At 42.6% G+C, this 21,839-nt stretch overlaps 1 protein-coding gene across 1 annotated transcript in view; it reads left to right on the top strand.

Annotated features, from left to right (window-relative positions):
- The window catches only part of GTF2F2 (general transcription factor IIF subunit 2), a 68,005-nt gene that overhangs the window by 31,257 nt on the left and 14,909 nt on the right, over window positions 1-21,839 (top strand). Inside the window, exons 6-7 of the mRNA XM_081005737.1 lie at window positions 1,281-1,362; window positions 19,115-19,214. Coding sequence (XP_080861863.1) covers window positions 1,281-1,362; window positions 19,115-19,214 — 182 coding nt within the window. The remainder of the gene's footprint in view (window positions 1-1,280; window positions 1,363-19,114; window positions 19,215-21,839) is intronic.

The following is a 21,839-nucleotide window of genomic DNA, read 5'->3' as shown; positions in this document are numbered from 1 at the left end:
AGTAGTATATTAACTTTAATTCTTTTTAATGTTTAGGCTGCCCCATCCATGCCAAAATGTATTCACGTTTGAGATTCCTGTATTGCAAGGGGTTGGACTGAATGACCCTCTGGGTCCCTTCCAGTTCTGCAGTTCTATGACTCATAATTCAGGTGTTATCCACACGGTTTCCGCTAGTGCCAAACCCACTGTCATACAACAAGCAATGCTAATCTTTTTACAGGTTTTATAGGTGCATTTACTCTCGCCGTGTACATGCCAAAAAAGAAGTTAGCTTTTCCTCCTGCGTACAAGCGAGGGCAACGCTTGCACAACAGGATTAGGAGTTGCAAGGCTGGACAGAGAGCTAGCCAGGATGTCTTAAGAATACCTCCATTTTCTTCTCATAGCCTAGTTTCTGAATCTAGGTATTATCTCCACATTTTCAGACAGTTCTCCATAACCATGAGGCTTAGTCATAGGCTTGTTATTTATTATGTTTGTATGAGTCTAAAATAGGAACAGATAGGAACCAACAGCTTAATAGACTGTACTTCAAAGATTACATCTAAGTGTGCAAATGGTTTGTCCATATTTTATATTTATATAAGTATATCTAGTGGATGGTGCTGATACAGTGTTGGGGTTACCTGTACATTGCGTTATTCTTTCCCGAGGATGAAATTGCTACTAAATCCCCCTGTGCTGACTGAAAAAAATTGTATGCTGGTGTTGTGAACCTCCAAAGGCATAACTATAACCTGGTTGTAGGGTATCATTGGCAATACCCATATACTAGAGGAACACACCTGTGTATGGGGGAAAGGATGTAGTCTTTTGAAGATGTTTGACGACAATTTCCTCATATACAGTGGTACCTTGGGTTACAGACGCTTCAGGTTACAGACTCCGCTAACCCAGGAATAGTATCTCGGGTTAAGAACTGTGCTTCAGGATGAGAACGGAAATCGCGCAGCAGCGGCGCGGCAGCAGCGGGAGGCCCCATTAGCTAAAGTGGTGCTTCAGGTTAAGAACAGTTTCAGGTTAAGAACGGACCTCCAGAACGAATTAAGTTCTTAACCCGAGGTACCACTGTACTGGAATAGGACAAGACCTTGTGCTGTCAATAGCCTGATGATTTGTTGATTGGACTGATTCTACTACAGAAGTAAAACCGTTTTGAAAAAATCTTGGGCATATCGAGTGATTTATCACACTCAAAGCATAAATAAAAATACAACTTATTAAAATGGCTACCATTCATACTCATATGACTTTTGCTGGATTTCCTTCTATTTCAGAAAAACTGTCTCTGGAAGGAATAGTAGTCCAGCGTGCAGAGTGCAGACCTGCAGCCAATGAAAATTACATGAAGTTGAAAAGGTGAGCCTTTCCTTCTGTTTTTTTAATTAAATCTGTTGTATGGTAGCTTGGTATAACTTAAATATGCATTGTCTTTCACATGGCCGCAGTGATGCCTATACATGGATGGTTGTTAAATTGGGTGTATCATTATTTTCAGTCGATCCCTTGAAGAAAGGTGATATTTGAAACACATTGGGATGATCATGTTTCATTCCGTATTTATTCAGGTATTCCATTATTATTATTAAAATAGAATCCTGCATCGGTGACTGGCAGACAACTTCCCCCCTTTTTTCTTTCTTTTTGCTTTGGACTCCCAGATTCATCAGCCCCAGCAAACATTGTCAGTGGCCTGGGGTGGTGGGATACGTCGTCCTGCAACATCTGGAGAACTATAGGTTCCCCACCCCCTTCCTTACACTATTCATTTTAAGGGACACCATGGCAACAAATTTATGCTATGCAACTTGCATTCTGTGGCAGTACATTGGCCACAAGCATCTCATCACATTTTCTTTTAATGCTGAAAACCTCAAAGAAGACAATAAAGTTCAAACCTGTTTTTTTCATTTCATTTCATGCAGGGGGATGCATGTGTTTTTGTGACCAATGCAACACATTGTGAGCAATGTAACACACTTAATCAATGCATGTTTTATTGTCCTAAGATCATCTGGTTTTGTTTCTAAGGTAAAACTTATTTTCAGTTCAGCAAATGAGAGAGTAAAGCTGTTCAACAAAGGCCCCGTATAATTGTGGAAAAGTCAGTGTTTCAAGGTAGTGAGGCCTTGAATAGTTGTCCTTGATTTGAGGATACCAGATAGAATAATAGATGCTGGTTGGAGCACCTACTTCCGGTTTTGCAGAGTTCGTTCACCGAATAGTTCGTAGACCGAGGTACCACTGTACTTTGAACAGATTTAGGGGATCCACAGGGAGAGAAGAGGGAGGCGCAGTTCCATTGTTCAGCCAGAAATTATTGTGGTTGTGGAGCTACTTCACTGGATACTACCAAATGTATTTCCTGCAAATCCTACTATACAGTAAGTGCAGGAGGAGGTTAAAAGAATCCCTGCCTCCGACAAAATGGCGAAAGAGAAATGTGAAAACAAGAGGCTTAGGTATGTCTCTCGCTGTGCAGAAGCTGAAGTCCGGGCATTCATAAAGAATTCACTTTATAGGCAGCATACAATGGTAAACATGTCTACTCTGAAGTAAATCTCTTTGTGATTACCTACTCCTAGGTAAGTGGTTGCAGGATTGCAAAATCAAATAATTTAAAGACAATTAAGTTTGTAAGATTTGTTGTTGCTTTTTAAACGTAACAAGGTTGGGATCTGTAGCTGGTTCATCCACAAATAGGCCTTGATTTTTCAATTTCAGAAAGTGTAGAGGACAAAAAAAGCACCCCACCTGATGTTTGTCATGTGGTTCTTCTTTAAAATGAAAACTGGCTTTGGCTACTGTTCTTATTTGTGTTGCAGGGTCTTTGCAAATGTATTCCTCGGGGCTATAAAAGTGCTAGAGGCCTAGCACTTATGACACATTACAGTGGTGCCCCGCAAGACGAATGCCTCGCAAGACGGAAAACCCGCTAGACGAAAGGGTTTTCCGTTTTGGAGGTGCTTCGCAAAACGAATTTCCTATGTGCTTGCTTCGCAAGACGAAAATGTCTTGCGAGTTCCTGCGGGGTTTTTTTCCTTTTCCCCCCCTTTTTCCCAAGCCGCTAAACCGCTTATCAGCTGATCGGCTAAGCCGCTTATCAGCTGATCCTTAAGCCGCTTAACAGCTGATCCTTAAGCCGCTTAACAGCTGATCGCTAAGCCGCTTATCAGCTGATCCGCTAAGCCGCTAATACTGTAGTGCTAATCCGCTAAACCGCTAATGGGCTTGCTTCGCAAGACGAAAAAACCCGCAAGACGAAGAGACTCGCGGAACGGATTCTTTTCGTCTTGCGAGGCACCACTGTATTTTGTTTGGAGAAGAGGTAAACATCCCCTGAGCTGAGAAATTGCATCTTTGTCAAGAAGACAGAGAGAGAGAGAGCAAAAGAAAACTTGCTCTAACTTTTAATTTTAGCGCATATGCTACAGATATACATAGAATAATAGTGAGAAGCTTTCTGAGGTTGGAGGAGAGCTTTCTGTTGAAAAGTTGCATTTTAAAAAATCTGAAAATGAGAGACCTTTCACTTTCATGGCTCAATAGTGAGAGCCTGATGGCAGAAGAATCAAAGTTATTATTTTCTTAGCGATCATATCCTTGGAACCAAAGTTTTCTCAGAATAATTATTCTCTTAACCTGAGCATTTATCTTTTCTTTGGCCAAAAAAATTACTGGAAGAATAATTCACTGGGGTTTTTTTTTAATTCTTGTACAGGCTTTCACAATATGAACTGTAAGATTAGCTAGGGGTTGAATTATAGCACTTAAGTATTTATATTTCATCCATTTCACCATACTGTATTAATCTGTAATGTGCAATCTGTAGTGCACAATCATATTTCATTGCAGGGGGTTGGACTGGATAACCCTTATGATCCCTTCCAACTCTATAATTCTATGATTTGTTATATTCTGTTTCCACCATTTCTATTAGTTGAGGTGTGGCTCCTTCACTTGAGTATTATAACTCTATTTATAGCAACAATCAAAGCTTTATAGGGTGCCAGTTTTGCAATAGTTCATCCTAAGATGTGAATCCCATTTTGACAGAAGGGGCACACAGCAGGGTTGCCCCTTGTCCAATTGCTCTTTGACCTCTCTCTGAACCCCCTGGTGACAGTAATACATAATAATTGAAATATAATAATAATAATAATAAATTTTATTTATATCCCGCCCTCCCCAGCTGAAGCCGGGCTCAGGGCGGCTAACAACAATAAAACAGTACAAAAGTACAGCATAAACAACAGTCTAAAATCATTCGTTATAAAATTAATTAATTCAAGCCACTGGCAACCATTGGGCCAGAGCTCCGCGAAGATTGCCGAGGGAGGGAGTCAGGCTGTGCCCTGGCCAAAGGCCTGGTGGAACAGCTCTGTCTTGCAGGCCCTGCGGAAAGATGTCAAGTCCCGCAGGGCCCTGGTCTCTTGTGACAGAGTGTTCCACCAGATCGGAGCCACAGCCGAAAAAGCCCTGGCTCTAGTTGAGGCCAGCCTAACTTCTCTGGGGCCTGGGACCTTCAAGATGTTTTTATTCGAAGACCGTAAGTTTCTCTGTGGGGCATACCAGGAGAGGCGGTCCCGTAGGTACCGCCTGTGGTCCCGTAGGTACCGCCTGTGTGGTTTTCTGGGGAGAAAGGTAGAAGAAGAGCCTCTGAGCAGATGGTATAACCTTACCAGCATTGTCAAAAGAACTTTGTAAATATGAAAGGGTGGCAGGCCTTAGAACTAATCTGGATAATCTTTAATAATGTATTTCAGTGTACCCAAAATGATCAACTGTGCCTAAAATAATTGGTAAATGTTCCACCAAGTTAAAAGGTTTACTAAAACCTAGGAATCTGGATACCCCGAAACATGAATAAATTTTATGCTTTAAATTATGTTCCCTTAGTGAAAAAAATAAAAAAAAGGACATAGGCAGACAGAGTAAATTACAGTTATAGGTGTTAGGAAGAACTGTAATGGCACAAATGGTGATACTTCCAAAAAATATATTATTATTTTGAGTTCTCCCCATCCATCTTTAAGCAAGTATTTTGAAAAAATGGCCAAAAAAAGGGTATCTGTGTTTGGATTTCAGAAAAAGAAACCCAGGTTGGCCATGATTCTAGAAAACTGGGGCAGGGGGCAGATGGGAAATTCCTCCATTTTCGTCGTATTATGATGCTTTTCATTAGGGACAGCTTAGTTTTATTTTGAGAAAGATTGCTTAAAAATGGATTATGTTGCAGCATGAGATGTTACCACATATGGATTTAGAGGTATTAGGTGAAGGTAAAGGTACCCCTGACCGTTGGTCCAGTTGCAGATGACTCTGGGGTTGCAGTGCTCATCTTGCTTTACTGGCCAGGGGAGCCGGCGTTCGTCTGCAGACAGCTTCCGGGTGATGTGGCCAGCATGACTAAGCCACTTCTGGCGAAATCAGAGCAGCGCATGGATACGCCGTTTACCTTCCCGCTGGAGCGGTACCTATTTATCTACTTGCACTTTTGGTGTGCTTTCGAACTGCTAGGTGGGCAGGAGCTGGGACTGAATAACAGGGACTCACCCCCTTGCAGGGATTCGAACTGCTGACCTTCTGATCGGCAAGCCCTAGGCTCTGTGGTTTAGATGCAAAAAAATCACAAGCCATATACTTTCAATTGGATCAGGATATGGAAAGACATTGCAGGGTCATTTTCTCCAGTATGTTCCCCTCTGTTTCCACTGAGATATTATCCTCAGGTTGTTGATTCTCCTTCATAGAAAACCATTTTTTCTTGGGAAAAGAAAAATTATGTTTTGTTTACAAGATTTGTACATTAATTGTAATCCTATATTCATGGAACAATTTGCCTTGAAGGTGTGGGACCATGGCTACAGGTTCATCAGTTTAAACCTTGCATCAATGTTTGCAAATATATGCTGCTAGGCCTCTAACCAATTTCAAATGAAATGTCCTAAATAAAGGACATCAAGGCAGAGGCTTCATACCGGCTATTTAAGGTGACCTTTTGGACATTACAACAGGTTTGTCGTTCTCATTATAGGAAACAAACCACTTCCTCTTCTTGGCTTAGCATACAAAGACCAGACACCCTGGGTTTGCACTTGCTCGTGTGTTAGGTCTAGTATATAGATCATATTAATGTGGCCGGAAGATCTCAATTATTCAGCAGCAGTTCACTTATAGACCATGCTGACTCTACTCTCAGAGCCTCTCATGTTTTTTAACACTTGGGTCTTTCCCAGTCCCAGAGTTACTCATCTGCTATTTACTTTGTCATTCCAAAATTGAATAAACATGGATCATCTTTCATCAAATATGTTTTGATAAGTGTTACCTGTTGCTTTCCTAATCCCGTTTGCTTTATCAGGAAGACAATTGCCCAAGTTTTCTTCAGCCATTGTGTCACTGCTGGAGGATTTTGTACTCTTCCAAAATTTAGCAATACCGAGATTTGCTGTATTCATGTATTTCTGACTAGCTTTGGCGAAATCTGGAAGATTAGTATCCAAGGGATTGGGGGAAAGAGAGAAAGTGTGGCAGACAAGGAGGCTTTCCAGTTCGGGAAATGTGCAGGTTTCACTCAAGTGCACATATTCCAAAATGCTTAAATCCTTAAATATCAGACTACAGCAGATAGGAGGGGGCTAATCATGAAAGGGACATTCACACATTCGCTCTCACACCCACACTTATACAGCTTCCTCTTTGGGAAACCAGCCATTTTCTAAGATTGTGTTTGAGAATCTCTTACAAAGAAATGAATTTGAAATCAAATCATCTTCTTGTGCTATTAAATAATGGCACAGATGTGTTTTGAAAAACTTGAATCAAAACATCCAGTTCAGATTGCTGCGCCTTTTCCATTGAAGTATCTAATCATGGGGAAGAGAGTCAAGTTGTAATGTTTTATTACACTTGGCTTTGTGTTAAATTTATTCATCTATAAGTGGAACACCAAACTAATCTTATTTATTCTCATGGAATATCTATTCTTAAATGTATTTCTTATTAATATTCACCTGCTATATGCAATAGAGATTCTGGAAGCTGCCTGCATCCATGTCAGGTTGCTGTTGCTGAGCAGAAAAAATACTAACAAAAAGTTGCCTTTGATGAAATGTCTTCATGGTGTCTGTCCACATATTTCGTCAAGGGGTAACTGGAGATAAATTTGTATACAGTGGTGCCTCGCAAGACGAAATTAATTCGTTCCGCAAGTTTTGCGGTTTTCTTCGTCTTGCGAAGCACGGTGTCGGAAAAGTTTTGGAAAAGCTTCAAAAATCACCAAAGTCTTCCAAAACCTCAAAAAAAGGCTACCACACCGCGTGCTATGAGTTGCTCCTCAAAGTCAAGTCGCAACTGTATTAACGGTTTTAAGAAAAAGGAAACAAACTTGCAAGACGTTTCGGTCTTGCGAAGCAAACCCATAGGGAAAATCGTCTTGCGAAGCAACTCAAAAAACCAAAAACCCTTTCGTTTTGCGAGTTTTCCGTCTTGCGAGGCATTCGTCTTGCGAGGTACCACTGTATGTGTTTTAGTAATCTGACAGAGAACGCAAACTGCCTGGGGCTCAGAAAGAAACCAGGTAGGCTTGGTGATCTCTCTGTCTCCCTCCCTAAAGATGTGCTTTGAATCCCTAGAAGTCACTTCTGTCTGGGGAATAGAGGGAGTCTAAATGGGGGTGTGATGGCAGCCTGCTTGACATACCCAGACTGCCAAGGAGGATGGAATGGGGGGGGGGGAGACCTTTCCCCCTTCCATTGCAGCATGTATTAATGGTTTCTGTTTGACTATTGCTACTAAACAGAATTGCTGCAGGACTAGTGCTACTGCACTTGTTTTTCATTTAAATCAGACTGATTGTGGGTGTTGTGCTTGTCTTGCTCAGATTCTGGAATCCTTTAAACATTTCCCACAAGCTCCTTACCTTGTTGTGGGAGAGTGGGGCTGTGTTTCTAGCTGTTTAAAAAAAAGTAATACATTAGTAAAACCTGCAAAGCATGAGGAGCAGTTACTGTGCATTCTAGGATTATGGAGACAGGACCTGCATGGCTGCTTTGTGTGCTCATGGGTGTGTGGCATATGGCTAATTGTGAGTGGGCTTAATGTACGCTTAATACCTGAACGTACAGTGTTATAGTTAAGCAGTGAAGGTGCCGGTGTTTTCTGGGAGCCTGCGGTGGTGACATGATCAGAAACAAGCTAGCTGACATGCTTCATTGCTGCATCTGTTAATTATAACCTCTCTTAGAGGCCAAGTATTGACAGCTTTCACACAGAGCTACCAAAGTAACAGCATATTGCTACCAGTTACATCTCAGCACCTTGTTGCCCTTGGTGCTGCGTCTTGCCTTTCCCAGTTCCCGCTGGTGTGCTTGCTTCTCTGGTAACCATTTGTTTGTTTCACTTGGTGAGGTTTTAGAAAAAGCTGGATACCTACAACATCTAAAGGACCCCTGGCTGTCTGACGGCGTTGTGTACAGTGGTACCATGTGTTACAGATGCTTCAGGTTACAGACACTTCAGGTTACAGACTCCGCTAACCCAGAAATAGTACCTCAGGTTAAGAACTTTGCTTCAGGATGAGAACAGAAACCGTGCGGCGGCTGCATGGCAGCTGCGGGAGGCCCCATTAGCTAAAGTGGTACCTCAGGTTAAGAACAGTTTCAAGTTAGGAACGGAGCTCCAGAACATAGCTGTCAACCTTCCCTTATTTGGCGGGAAACTCCCTTATTCCAGCGCCGTTTCCCACTGCTATCCCGGATTGTTAATATCCCATAAATTTCCTGGATTTCAAAGGAAGCAACTCCTCTCCCTCCCTGCCCGCCAGGGAGGCTCCTCACCTGTGTTGCTCAGCTGCCCAATAAGGAGTCTGAGAACGACTGGGGGGTGGAGCTTGCATGCCTTGTGCTGATCAAATCGGCCGCGTTGCTTGGGGACTCGCCTTTGCTTCAGCACTTCCCAGCGGTGTGGTGGTTTCCTTGCTGCTGTATCCCTTTGCTGGGTCGCTGCGCTGTGGGAACCACCGCGTGAGGCTTCGTTTGGCTGCTGGCTGGCCTTTCTGCCTTTGGGCCTTTGGCTTGGAGGGGCTCTACTCTCTCTCTGTGTGTGTGTGTGTGTGTGTGTGTGTGTGTGTGAGAGAGAGAGAGAGAGAGAGAGAGAATGTGTCACTTAAGCTGATAGTAGGAATGCTGTAGCTTCCCTTGGGGGTTTTTTTTACCGCAGGATGTGGTGAGGTCAGTACTTTAGATTTACAAGGGGATCTGAGAGATGAATAGGAGATACGGTTTGTCAGTATTAATGGACAGCTAAATAGAAACTTAACCCCAAAAGTTAGGACCAAGATTCAAATCCTGACTGGGTAACTTTGCTCACTAGTAACATTGAACCATGAGGACGAGATGGTTGGACAGTGTTCTCAAAGCTACCAGCATGAGTTTGACCAAACTGCGGGAGGCAGTGGAAGACAGGAGTGCCTGGGACGGGTGAGGCTGCTGATCCCTTAATTTTGGCTGCTGATCCCTTATTTTCGAGGCTGCTGATCCCTTATTTTCAAATCTGAAAGTTGACAGCTATGCTCCAGAATGAATTAAGTTCTTAACCTGAGGTACCACTGTATATGGAAGCATATGCAATTACCGGTAAATAGCATGCTTCAGAAGCTAGTGCTTGAGTTAAAAGAACAAACCCTGTCTGTGGACTTTCAGCTTAAGAGTAAGAGATACTGGGCCCATGGCATAGGGCAGGGATAACATTTGCGGGGCCCTCCAGAGGTGGGGCTGCAATTCCCATCAAGCCCCGCCAGTGCAGTAATCGTGGTATTTGCTTAATTATAAGGCATAACAAAGGGAAGCGGGTGGCGCTGTGGGTTAAACCACTGAGCCTAGGACTTGCCGATCAGAGGGACGGTGGTTTGAATCCCTGCGACAGGGTGAGCTCCCATTGCTCGGTCCCTGCTCCTGCCAACCTAGTAGTTCAAAAGCACGTCAAAGTGCACGTAGATAAATAGGTACCACTCCAGCGGGAAGGTAAACGGCGTTTCTGTGCGCTGCTCTGGTTCGCCAGAAGCGGCTTAGTCATGCTGGCCACATGACCCGGAAGCTGTACGCCGGCTCCCTCAGCCAATAAAGCGAGATGAGCGCCGCAACCCCAGAGTCGTCCGCAGCTGGACCTAATGGTCAGGGGTCCCTTTACCTTTACCTTTTAAGGCATAACAAACATAGACATTCAGAGTTGAACACCAATTTGGTTCCTAATTCCTTGGCTGCCAACATAAATAAGGAAGCAGGCGATGTAACACCATCTTCCTTGCCTAGTAGCAAAATGTACCCAAATTCACTTAGTGTAACAAAATTCCTCCTGAGGCTAAACAAAGATTGAGAAATTCCATGAGGATCTTTATAGAAAGGACGTTGGTGAACAATACAGTGAACTATGTCCTTTATAGCTGCCTTGCAGAAGACACAGAAATGCTGTTCCAAAGGTAATTTCTTGTAGCATCTATCCAGAAAGGCACAAGGCATAACACTGAGTTTTAATTCTGTAAAAGCAATTCTCTGTGAAGCTAAGGTAACTGCCTCCAGACAGATTGAAATTGCAGAGTTTTGAAAAACTAAAAAACAAAGTGCGAGACTGGCTTCATTATTATCAGATAATGGAGGCATACAATTTGGATAAGAAAATCGGCTTCCAGGTGGAAAAATCAAAATTAGAAACTGAATTGTTAGAACCCAAAACTAAAATTTTGTCAAAGATGTATAACTTGCTGTTGAAATGGAACACTCAGGATGAAACAGTGAAATCTGCTATGATTAAATGGGCACAAGACGTTGGACATAATATTATGTTTGCTGACTGGGAACAGTTGTGGACCACAGGTATGAAATTTACGGCATGTAATGCCTTAAGAGAAAATATTATGAAAATGATATACAGGTGGTACATAACCCCAGTCAAGCTTGCAAAAATCTACCATTTGCCTGATAATAAATGTTGGAAATGTAAAGAAACTGAAGGTACATTTTTTCACCCTTGGTGGACGTGCCCAAAGATTAAGGCTTTCTGGGAGATGATATATAATGAACTAAAAAAGGTATTTAAATATACCTTATTGAAGAAACCAGAGGCCTTTCTCCTGGGCATAGTCGGCCAATCGGTGTTAAAAAAGGACAGAACTTTCTTTATGTATGCTACAACAGCAGCAAGAATACTCATTGCAAAGTATTGGAAGCCACAAGATCTACCCACACTGGAGGAATGGCAGATGAAAATGATGGAATACATGGAATTGGCGGAAATGACTGGCAGAATCCGTGACCAGGGAGAAGAGTCGGTGGAAGAAGATTGGAAGAAATTCAAAGACTATTTACAGAAATATTACAAAATAAATGAATGTTAGAATGATGTTGGATTGAAGTTAAGGGGTTTCTAGCTGTACAGGCTAAAATAATATGGGAAAATTGGTTTTAATAGGTAAAATCTAAAATTTAAAGTTATATTATATTAAGATTAAAGATTAGGATTAAAAAGGAGGGAAAGGAATTGTTGGATTAACATATTTAATTAGAATACAAAAGAGGGAGGTAAGAGGAGGTCCAGGAAACAAGGAAATGTAAAAGAAGTGAGGAAAAGATGAAATTGTTTCTAATTGTTTTTTCCTTTTTTACTTTGTATTTTTTCTTTTTATTGTTAATTTTTTCTTCATTAATGTGGTTTTTTTCTTGTGAAATTTTAATAAATATTATTTGAAAATAAAATAAAATAAGGTAACTGCCTCCAAACAGTTAGCTTTCTGATTAACTGTCTTAATATGTAGATGCAGCTAGAAAATTTCAAAAGAATGGATAAATGGCATATCAAAGAAGCTTTGTCATACACAAGAAACCATAACTGCAATTTAGACCGTGACTGGATCAGCTCACTATCAAGTTCTCTAGCAAGTGTAGTTTTGAATTATGGTGCTGGTGCTGGAGGAGACTCTTGAGAGTCCTATGGACTGCAAGAAGATCAAACCTCCCCATTCTGAAGGAAATCAGCCCTGAATGCTCACTGGAAGGACAGATCCTGAAGCTGAGACTCCAATACTTTGGCCACCTCATGAGAAGAGAAGACTCCCTGGAAAAGACCCTGATGCTGGGAAAGATGGAGGGCACAAGGAGAAGGGGACGACAGAGGACGAGATGGTGGGACAGTGTTCTCGAAGCTACCAGCATGAGTTTGACCAAACTGCGGGAGGCAGTGGAAGACAGAAGTGCCTAGCGTGCTCTGGTCCATGGGGTCACGAAGAGTTGGACACGACTAAATGACTAAACAACAACAACAAGCAAGTGTAGGCAAAGCAGCAATTGACTTTTGAGAGCGAGCCATAAGCTATAGAAAGCAGACATGAAAATGGGAGAGTTTACATTCTGCTCTAGAAATTTAAGAGTCAAACTTGTATTCTAGCCTGTTCCAGCCCACTTCTGCACTGCCATATGCTGCATTGGTACCAACAGGTAAAGGAAGTACTTTCTTAAGAAAGGAATTTTGAAGCTTCTCCAACTCCTGGACCAATGATCAGCTAAGATCTCAAATTTCTATACCAGTGGGTTTTCAAAGCGTGTGATACACCACATTGGTGTGGCAGGAGAGGATGGCAAGTGTGGTGGGAAGGTTCATGGAGAATTGAAGAAACAGTTAAACATTTCACTATGGTATAGTATCAGAATATTTTATTTTATTTTTGGCTATACAACCAGAAACAATGTCTCTCCAAGAGGCTATTCTTCTACAGTTCTTCATGATATATTGTTGTGTACAAGGATTTTCAACTCTGACAAATATGAAAGATCAGAAAAGAGAAAGGCTTCTCTGAGATAATTATAAATGAGATTACATGGCAAAATCAAGCTCACACCTCTCATTGAGTTTGTATGCATACTTAAGGTCAGTGCTTTTTTTTCTAGAAGAAAAAGGTGCTATGGGCATTTCCGGCAAGAGGGGAGGTGGAGGCGGCTGTGGTGATGGAGGGGGAGGAGGAAGAAGAAGATGGAAGAAAGAAGAAGGAGAGAGAGAGAGGCAGAGAGGGCTGCTTGTGTGCCTGGGGGCTCACCTTGCACCTTGGCAGCAAGCCTGCTGGGTATCGGTTGTCAGTATATGGAAACATCACCGCTGCAGACAGCCAGACTGTTGACATCACATGATGTGCCTATCTGCGGGAAAGAAGAATTTCCCAGGACGTTCACAGGCTGGATAAGTCTTTGTGAAGTGTGTAACTTGAAACCTCCTGTGTGTGCATGTTCAGGAAGTTTGTCTGACTTGCTAGAAGAACTGAACTGAAAGGACGTGTTTTTCTCTAGTGCTGTAATGTCAGAAATAAACATCATGTAAATAGATTTCTGACTTATTTTCTTTCCCCTGCAGAAGCAGGAGGGAGGGGTTGTGCATTTTACCCACTCTTGGGAAAATGTCGCCTATCAATATCTCCCTGGTCTGTCTGGATATCAGCCAGAGGAGGTTACTGGTATGCAAGCTCCGAGGACAGTGAGAGGGGCCAGCCTCTATGGAGGGGGCTTGCAAACCAACATCGGTGAGGCTATGCAAGGCAAGTGGTCTGCAGATGATTGGGCTGGGGTGGGGAAGGTGGCAGAACTGGGCTTCCCTCGCGGCCACCATCCCAACAAGGGACATGGCAGAGGCTGTGAAAGGGGGAGGGCCCACTCAGCACTCACAGGGCTTTCCTCCCCTTCAACTCTGTTGCCAAGGGGACAGGGAGGATGCTAGGAGCAGCGCTGGAGGGTGGAGGCCCATGGGACGTTCCAAGCCTGCACCGGGTTTGTGCCAGGCCAAGGAGAGGAGGTCCTCCCGGCCCCTTCGGCAGCTCCATCCTGTGGTAGATGTTGCACCTTCCTGGGGTGGTTGGTGATAGCCCTGACAGCAATTGTTGTTGTTGTTTAGTCGTGTCCGACTCTTCGTGACCCCCTGGACCAGAGCACGCCAGGCACTTCTGTCTTCCACTGGCTCCCGCAGTTTGATCAAACTCATGCTGGTAGCTTCGAGAACACTATCCAACCATCTCGTCCTCTGTCATCCCCTTCTCCTTGTGCCCTCCATCTTTCCCAACATCAGGGTCTTTTCCAGAGAGTCTTCTCTTCTCATGAGGTGGCCAAAGTATTAGAGTCTCACCAATGTAACACTGAACTGTTAACAATTAACTTTGCCAAAACCAAAATTGTACATTTTAACCGCTCCTTCAGGAAGGATAATTGGAGCGTAAAGGGAAACGCCATTGAACAGACTAAGACCTTCCAATACTTAGGCATTACTTTTTCTTATAATGCCAAATTCTCAACACACTTGACCACATCAGCTATATCAGCAGAAAGAAGTGCAAATGCTATCCTTAGATTATTCAGAAGGAAAGGAGCTGGCTTCCTCCCGATGGCCCTAACAGTCTTTCAGGCAAAATCTTTAGCCCAACTTCTATATGGCTCTCAAATTAGCCCCTCTGCCAACCTTAAGACCCTTGAAACAGTACAATCTAAATTCTTAAGATCATTATTTGCTACCCCTAAGTGTACACCTAATGCAGTCTTAAGGCAAGAGGCAGGACTGCCCAGAGTGGAATTAAAAGTCTGGGAACAAGCAATATCCCTCTGGCTGAAAATCCATTACAATCCTAAGGGTCTATTACCCTGCTTCCTGGCCGCAGTTCCCTATCCTCCTTGGCTTATGCAAATAACTAACAAGATCAAACAAATTGGCCTAAACCCTGAAAATCTTTTTATTGGAACTCTGAACAAGGCAAAAGCTACTATCACTCGGAGACTTTATGATATCGAATTACAACAAGAAGGCGCCCTACTCCCAGAGACGTATAGATGTTTAAAAGCTTGGCCTAATTTTGCAGCTGCCCCTTACTTAACTAACATCACTAACGAAGCCTATAGATGGGCTTTCTCTAGAGCCCGCTTTGAGACAATGCCCTCAGCAGTGCTGTACGGCAAATTCACGCGGGTTCCAATGCATGCGCGTCTCTGCCCTTGTATGTCTAATAAGGTAGAATCTGTCACACACATTCTTCTATCTTGCGAATTCTATAGTGAAGAACGAGTTCAACTTATTTTACCGCTTCTATCAAAATTTATACCCCTTCAATATTATTTGGAATCCTCCCCTGAAATTCTTCGAAAATACCTCCTGGAAGATTCCTCAAGCTCAATATCATATGAGGTGGCTAAATTTTGCACTTTAGTAATTAAGAAGCGTAAATCTCTTCTGTTGAATGGCACACTGTGAAGTTCCCTTGTGTAACCTTTTTTCTTTTCTGAAGTTGTTGCTGATTTCTTGTTGTCTGATCTTGTGGTGTTTAGTGTCACTGGCTTTGGCCGCAATAAACTTGAACTTGAACTTGAACTAATTAGAGTCTCAGCTTCAGGATCTGTCCTTCCAGTGAGCACTCAGGGCTGATTTCCTTCAGAATGGAGAGGTTTGATCTTCTTGCAGTCCATGGGAGTCTCAAGAGTCTCCTTCAGTACCATAATTCAAAAGCATCAATTCTTCGGCGATCAGCCTTCTTTATGGTCCGGCTCTCACTTCCATACATCACTACTGGGAAAACCATAGCTTTAACTATACGGGCCTTTGTTGGCAAGGTGATGTCTCTGCTTTTTAAGATGCTGTCTAGGTTTGTCATTGCTTTTCTCCCAAGAAGCAGGCATCTTTTAATTTCGTGACTGCTGTCACCATCTGCAGTGATCATGGAGCCCAAGAAAGTAAAATCTCTCACTGCCTCCATTTCTTCCCCTTCTATTTGCCAGGAGGTGATGGGACCAGTGGCCATGATTATGGCTTTAGTTCCCTCCTCCTTGTTTTCCTTTTTTCCTGCTTGGATGATAACTTGTGCATTTTGCTCTTCCTTCCCCTGTTTGCTCTTTTTCAAACTTCTGTTCAGTATGATGAAGATGAGGGGGTTAAGTTGCATACCTGACTGCAGCAGTCGCTATATACCAACTCAACTCTTCAGATTGCTCATATGCTTATGTTCAAGTACTTAAGTACCCAGCCAAATTGGGATCCAGATGGCTAAGATCAGAGAGTTACAAAGATATCACAGTTTTCTTTTTGTACTGCAAAAGCTCGTTGTATTATTTATTGAATAATCACACCTAGCAATTATGTATATAGAGGTTTTAAGCATCCAAAACATTTATTATATATATTTATATTCCGCCTTTTCCCCAGAGTGGGACTCAAGGCAACTTACAGATAACACTACAAAAGCACAGATAAAATAGAAAAACCTAAAAACAGAAAATTCTTATAGCAGGCATATTACAGATTGGGATGGTTGGTGGATGAAGCTGAGAGTTTCTGGTTGACATGAAATTTGAACCTTGGACATTTTATTCTTTAGCTGCTGTTCCTGTTTTGTTTGTTTTGTTTTTTGTTTGCATAATCTACTACTGATGCTTAATCCTCTTGCTTGAGAAATTTAGGCTGTTAATAACCCCAGGTACAACATTAAGCAGTCTCAGAAACTTCCCCAATGTAGAACTAAATGAACCTTTCACATAACCGTATCTTTATATAGCTATCCCTGTTTGATTCCATTCTATCTTATGTATCATATGGAGAAATCAGTCATGCTTGTTGGATGCATATTGTCATTATAATAAAAGTCAGGAAAATAACAAGAGTTTCATGACTCACTGTTCAATCTGGAATGTGCATGAGATGCTAGCCTAGAAGAAAAGCTCCACTCGTAGGTGTAAGGAACATAATGTGGTAACAGCATGCTTTTGGAGACATTGTGCTTTTAGAAATAATAATTCTCTAAAATTTCCTGGTGGAACGACAGTTTCCTATACTGAATAGACTTTGAGTGATCTGCTCTTAGCCAAAGTTCATTAGGGCCAACGTGTGATACAAAAAAAGGGAAATTGCTTCTATGCTTCTGACCTTGATTCTCAGCTAGCACACAAGCTTCTTTATATAATGTTCAATACCTATGAACATTATACGAGAGGGGTACACAAATGTCCCTCTCCTGGCGAGTTTCTAGAACTAACTTACAATAACTGTCAGAAATATATTTACCTCGACCTGTTTTCAGACTTGGTGGCAGCACTTTTTATCTTAGGCCTGGATTCAACACCACATTAATAGGCCTGGGTGATGTAGCGATACATCGTCGTGGACTGGTTTGAGGGCCAGAGCACGATGGCACCTTCACTCGGTGGTATACCACGTGTGAAACCACTGCCACTCCTAAGGTGCCATTGTGCTCTGGTCCTCCAACAGAGGAAGTTATGATTGTGTGGCACCAGAGCCGATGGAACACGTTTTTCCCTTGGTGCACCAGGTGCTGGTGGCAGAGGGGCTCCCTTCACTGAGAGTGTCTGGTTCGCAGAAGAATGACCTTGCAGGGCTAGGGCTGATAGAGCTCGTTCCTCTGCATTCCAGGCGCTGTCCAAGATGGATGGGAGTTTTTTAAAGGTGAAATATTGAAGGCCCAAAGGCAGACAGTTCCAACAAGAAAGGAAAGTGAGAGGCGTCTAAAGAAACCGGTGTGGCTGGATAAGGAGCTGGCAGATGAGCTGAGATTTAAGATGGGCATGTGTAAGAAACGGAAGAAAAGGGGAATCACAGAGGAGCCAACTTCAGGGTCAATATCAAAATATATTTAAAAAATTAAAAAATTGTCTAGTAGCACCTTAGAGACCGGGACGCGGGTGGCGCTGTGGGTAAAAGCCTCAGCGCCTAGGGCTTGCCGATCGAAAGGTCGGCGGTTCGAATCCCCGCGGCGGGGTGCGCTCCCGTTGCTCGGTCCCAGCGCCTGCCAACCTAGCAGTTCGAAAGCACCCCCGGGTGCAAGTAGATAAATAGGGACCGCTTACTAGCGGGAAGGTAAACGGCGTTTCCGTGTGCTGCCAGATGCAGCTTGTCACACTGGCCACGTGACCCGGAAGTGTCTCCGGACAGCGCTGGCCCCCGGCCTCTTGAGTGAGATGAGCGCACAACCCTAGAGTCTGTCAAGACTGGCCCGTACGGGCAGGGGTACCTTTACCTTTACCTTTACCTTTACCTTAGAGACCAACTAAGTTTGATCTTGATATAAACTTTTTTTTTGTGTGTACAGTTCTTCAGATGCACACTTCTTCAGGGTGGAGTTGTTGTCATCATGAACAAAACTGATTACATCCAGGAGGTTCACAGACAACTCTCCAATAGGGCCTTTTATAAAAAACTGGACTCAGACCCCACACAGGAATACAAAAAAGAACTGAACAAGATAGTTAAAGAGTTACCCCCACACATCCAAGAACAGATCCTCTCAAACACACCAACAGAACCTCGACCAGGAACCTTCTATCTTCTACCCAAAATACACAAACCAGGAAATCCAGGACACCTCATCATCTCAGGTATTGGCACTATCACAGTAGGTGTTTCTGGATATATGGACTCTGATCTGAAACCGTATGCCATCAGTGCTTCTAGCTACGCATGTGCCACCACAGGTATCTGAAGAAGTGTGCATGCACACGAAAGCTTATACCAAGAACAAACTTAGTTGGTCTCTAAGGTGCTACTGGGCATTTTTTTTATATATTTCAACTGCGTCAGACCAACACGGCTACCTATCTGAATCTAGAAGGGTGGATATCAGGCAGGCTTAAGCTCAGGAGGAGCTCTGGCTTGCAAGAAAGTTATTTACACCTTGATTTGTAATTGTTTCTTTAAAATCATTTCTTGATTTTTTTTAAAAAATTAAAATTCTAGGGAACAAATTTGACACTAGAAGTTTGCATTCATTTTGCTTGTCGATCTGTACTATATCCTTTTTAGGTGGGGTTGATAAGAACTGTACAGAGCCAACAGCTAGGGGCTGAGGATTCTCTGTCCCCCATTAAAATATTTGAGGGGGCCAGCCTCCCCCCAGTTGATGGGCATTGCCATTCAAATGGTGTGCATGCACCACATCATGTGATCAGTTATTCAGGGTAGGGCTTACTTGCCCCTCCCCCCATATTTCATTCAAGTTGGCACCTCTCACAGGATATGTAATACAACTAAACTATTATGAGCATATGTTGTTTTTACTGGTTTTTAATTTCTTTTCTCTTTCTTTTAGGCTTCAGATTGAAGAGTCTTCTAAACCTGTAAGCTGGACTATGCAGCTGGACAAAGCTGTAACCACTAACTACAAACCTGTGGCTAATCATCAATATAATGTGAGTTACTTTTCATGTTAGCCCTTATTGTAGTTCTTAAACTAATACTGCCAAATCACTAGGTGGTTAGTTCAACTCAAGATATGAAATTCAGCACTTAGTCCAACTGTATTTAAGTTGGACTTAAGTTAAATTGTGTTTAAGTTGACCTATTAAGTCATCTGTATTATAAAACAGCGTAAGAGCATACTTCTATAAATGTATTTTAAAAGGTCCAGATCCTGTGCAAACCCATTTTAATTTTTAATTTTTTTGGCTTTCAAATTGTTATTGGAAGAGGTTCAGTTGATTTTTACAGTTAGCAAATACCTCAACACGTTTTAATTGAAGGAGAGGTATAATCGGCACCACGCCGGGTCAGCCTTGTGGCACAATAAAACAACATTAAAGCAATAAAGCAAATGATTGGATTAAAGAATAGTTCAGCAGCAGTTAGTGCAATGAAGCACCCAGTGAAGTGGCAGGAATGAATTTTTTTAAAAAGAATAATACGACTGTAAATCACATGATCAAATAGAACTGTTTTGACCTGCCATCTGAACATGCTCAAAAGCATAATGGGATGCTGCTGCTGAAAAAAATATTCCTTCCAAATGTAGGTAGGTGTTTGGCAGTCCCCAGTGCATTACATAGTTGAGGGGCAGCCTCTATATACAGGTGAAACTTGGAAAATTAGAATATTGTGGAAAAGTTCATTTATTTCAGTAATTCAACTTAAAAGGTGAAACTAATATATGAGATAGACTCATGACATGCAAAGAGAGATATGTCAAGCCTTTATTTGGTATAATTGTGATGTTTATGGCGTACAGCTGATTAAAACCCCAAATTAACAAGCTCAGAAAATTAGAATATTAAATGAAATCAGCAGAACAAGGACTGCAAATAGAGCAATATTGGACCTCTGAGAAGTAGAAGCAGGCACATGTACTCAGTACTTGGTTTGGGCCCCTTTTGCATCAATTACTGCCTCAATGCGGCGTGGCATGGATGCTATCAGCCTGTGGCACTGCTGAGGACCAGGAAGCTTCAATAGCAGCCTTCAGCTCTTCTGCGTTGCTCGGTCTCATGTCTCTCATCTTTCTCTTGGCAATGCCCCATAGATTCTCTATGGGGTTCAGGTCAGGCGAGTTTGCTGGCCAATCAAGCACAGTAATCCCATGGGCACTGAACCAGGTTTTGGTACTTTTGGCAGTGTGGGCAGGTGACAAAGTCCTGCTGGAAAATGAAATCAGCATCCCCATAAAGCTCGTCTGCGGAAGGAAGCATGAAGTTCTCCAAAATCTCCTGGTAGACAGCTGCGTTGACCCTGGACTTAATGAAGCACAGTGGACCAACACCAGCTGATGACATGGCTCCCCAAATCAACACAGACTGTGGAAACTTCACATTGGACTTCAAGCATCTGGCATTGTGTGCCTCCCCATTATTCCTCCAGACTCTGGGTCCTTGGTTTCCAAATGAGATGCAAAAGCTGCTCTCATCAGAAAAGAGATTTGGGGAGCCATGTCATCAGCTGGTACATGTACATGCTTTCTGTGTATCTGTGCAGTCCTACTTAATAAGGAATTTATGTTATAATAGAGACCATGATGGAACATGAGACAGAGGCAGTGTCTCAGAGCATAGTGGCCGGGAGACTGAACCGTGCGGTAATAGGGAAATCCCCAGTTCAAATCTTGTCTCTGCCAGGAACACTCAGTAGGTGACGTCATAAGCTCTCACCAGGACTTAAGCTCTCCTTGTGTGGGCGTGTATCTGCTCTCCAAATACATAAAAGAGAAAATGGCCAGCACAGTCATTTTCTCAGGAGAAGGCTCAAGCGAGCCGATGCAGGGATATATCTGTTTTCATTAGGTTAATGTTTTTTGTTTCCTGAGCATTGCCTGAAGATGAACACACCACAATAAGAAACATCATTGAAGAAATAAAATAATGTTGGCAGATGCTGGTCTTTTATCACCATCGACTTAGAACTAAAATATCACTTTATAGATGCTTTTTTATCTTTCTAAACTCCTGCCTGCAAAAAATACTGTGCATGCAATTCTCTTCCTGAGTTCACAGTTTTAAGAGGACATGAAATAAAGCTATCTACAAGGTCAATGCACATAACAGTCCTCCCCCCCCCACTTAAAATGATATTTTGAGGGGGGGAGGAACTGTGGTGTGCATTGACCTTGTGGAAAGCTTTTTGAATGTCCAAGTACACTATGTCAGCTGGAGATCACTGCTATATGCTTGTTGACTCTCTCAAAGAAATCCAGCGGGTTCATGAGACAGGAGAACATAATCCTCTCTTGCCTACGTGTCAAGCCCTTTAATCTTATGTTCCTAAAGCTGTGATGAGCCTAGAATCCAACCTCTGCTTAAAAACCTCTAAGGAAGGAGAATACACAACCTCCCAAGGGAGACTCCCACTGTTGAACAGCTCTTGCTGTCAAAAAGTTCTTCCTGGTGTTTTGTCGGAATCTCATTTCTTGTAAACTTGAATCCAATAGAAATGTAGAGTTGGAAAGGGACCCTGTGGGTCATCTAGTCCAACCCCCTGAAGTGCAGAAATCTCAAGTAAAGTGTATATAACAGGTACGCTTGACAAGTTATATAAAATAAACAATTGGTCTT

This window comes from Podarcis pityusensis (assembly GCF_964106645.2).
Source record: "Podarcis pityusensis genome assembly, chromosome: 5".
Taxonomy (NCBI): Eukaryota; Metazoa; Chordata; class Lepidosauria; order Squamata; family Lacertidae; genus Podarcis; species Podarcis pityusensis.
Note: the sequence above shows the minus strand (reverse complement) of the source record. Positions and strands in the feature narration are given on the sequence as shown.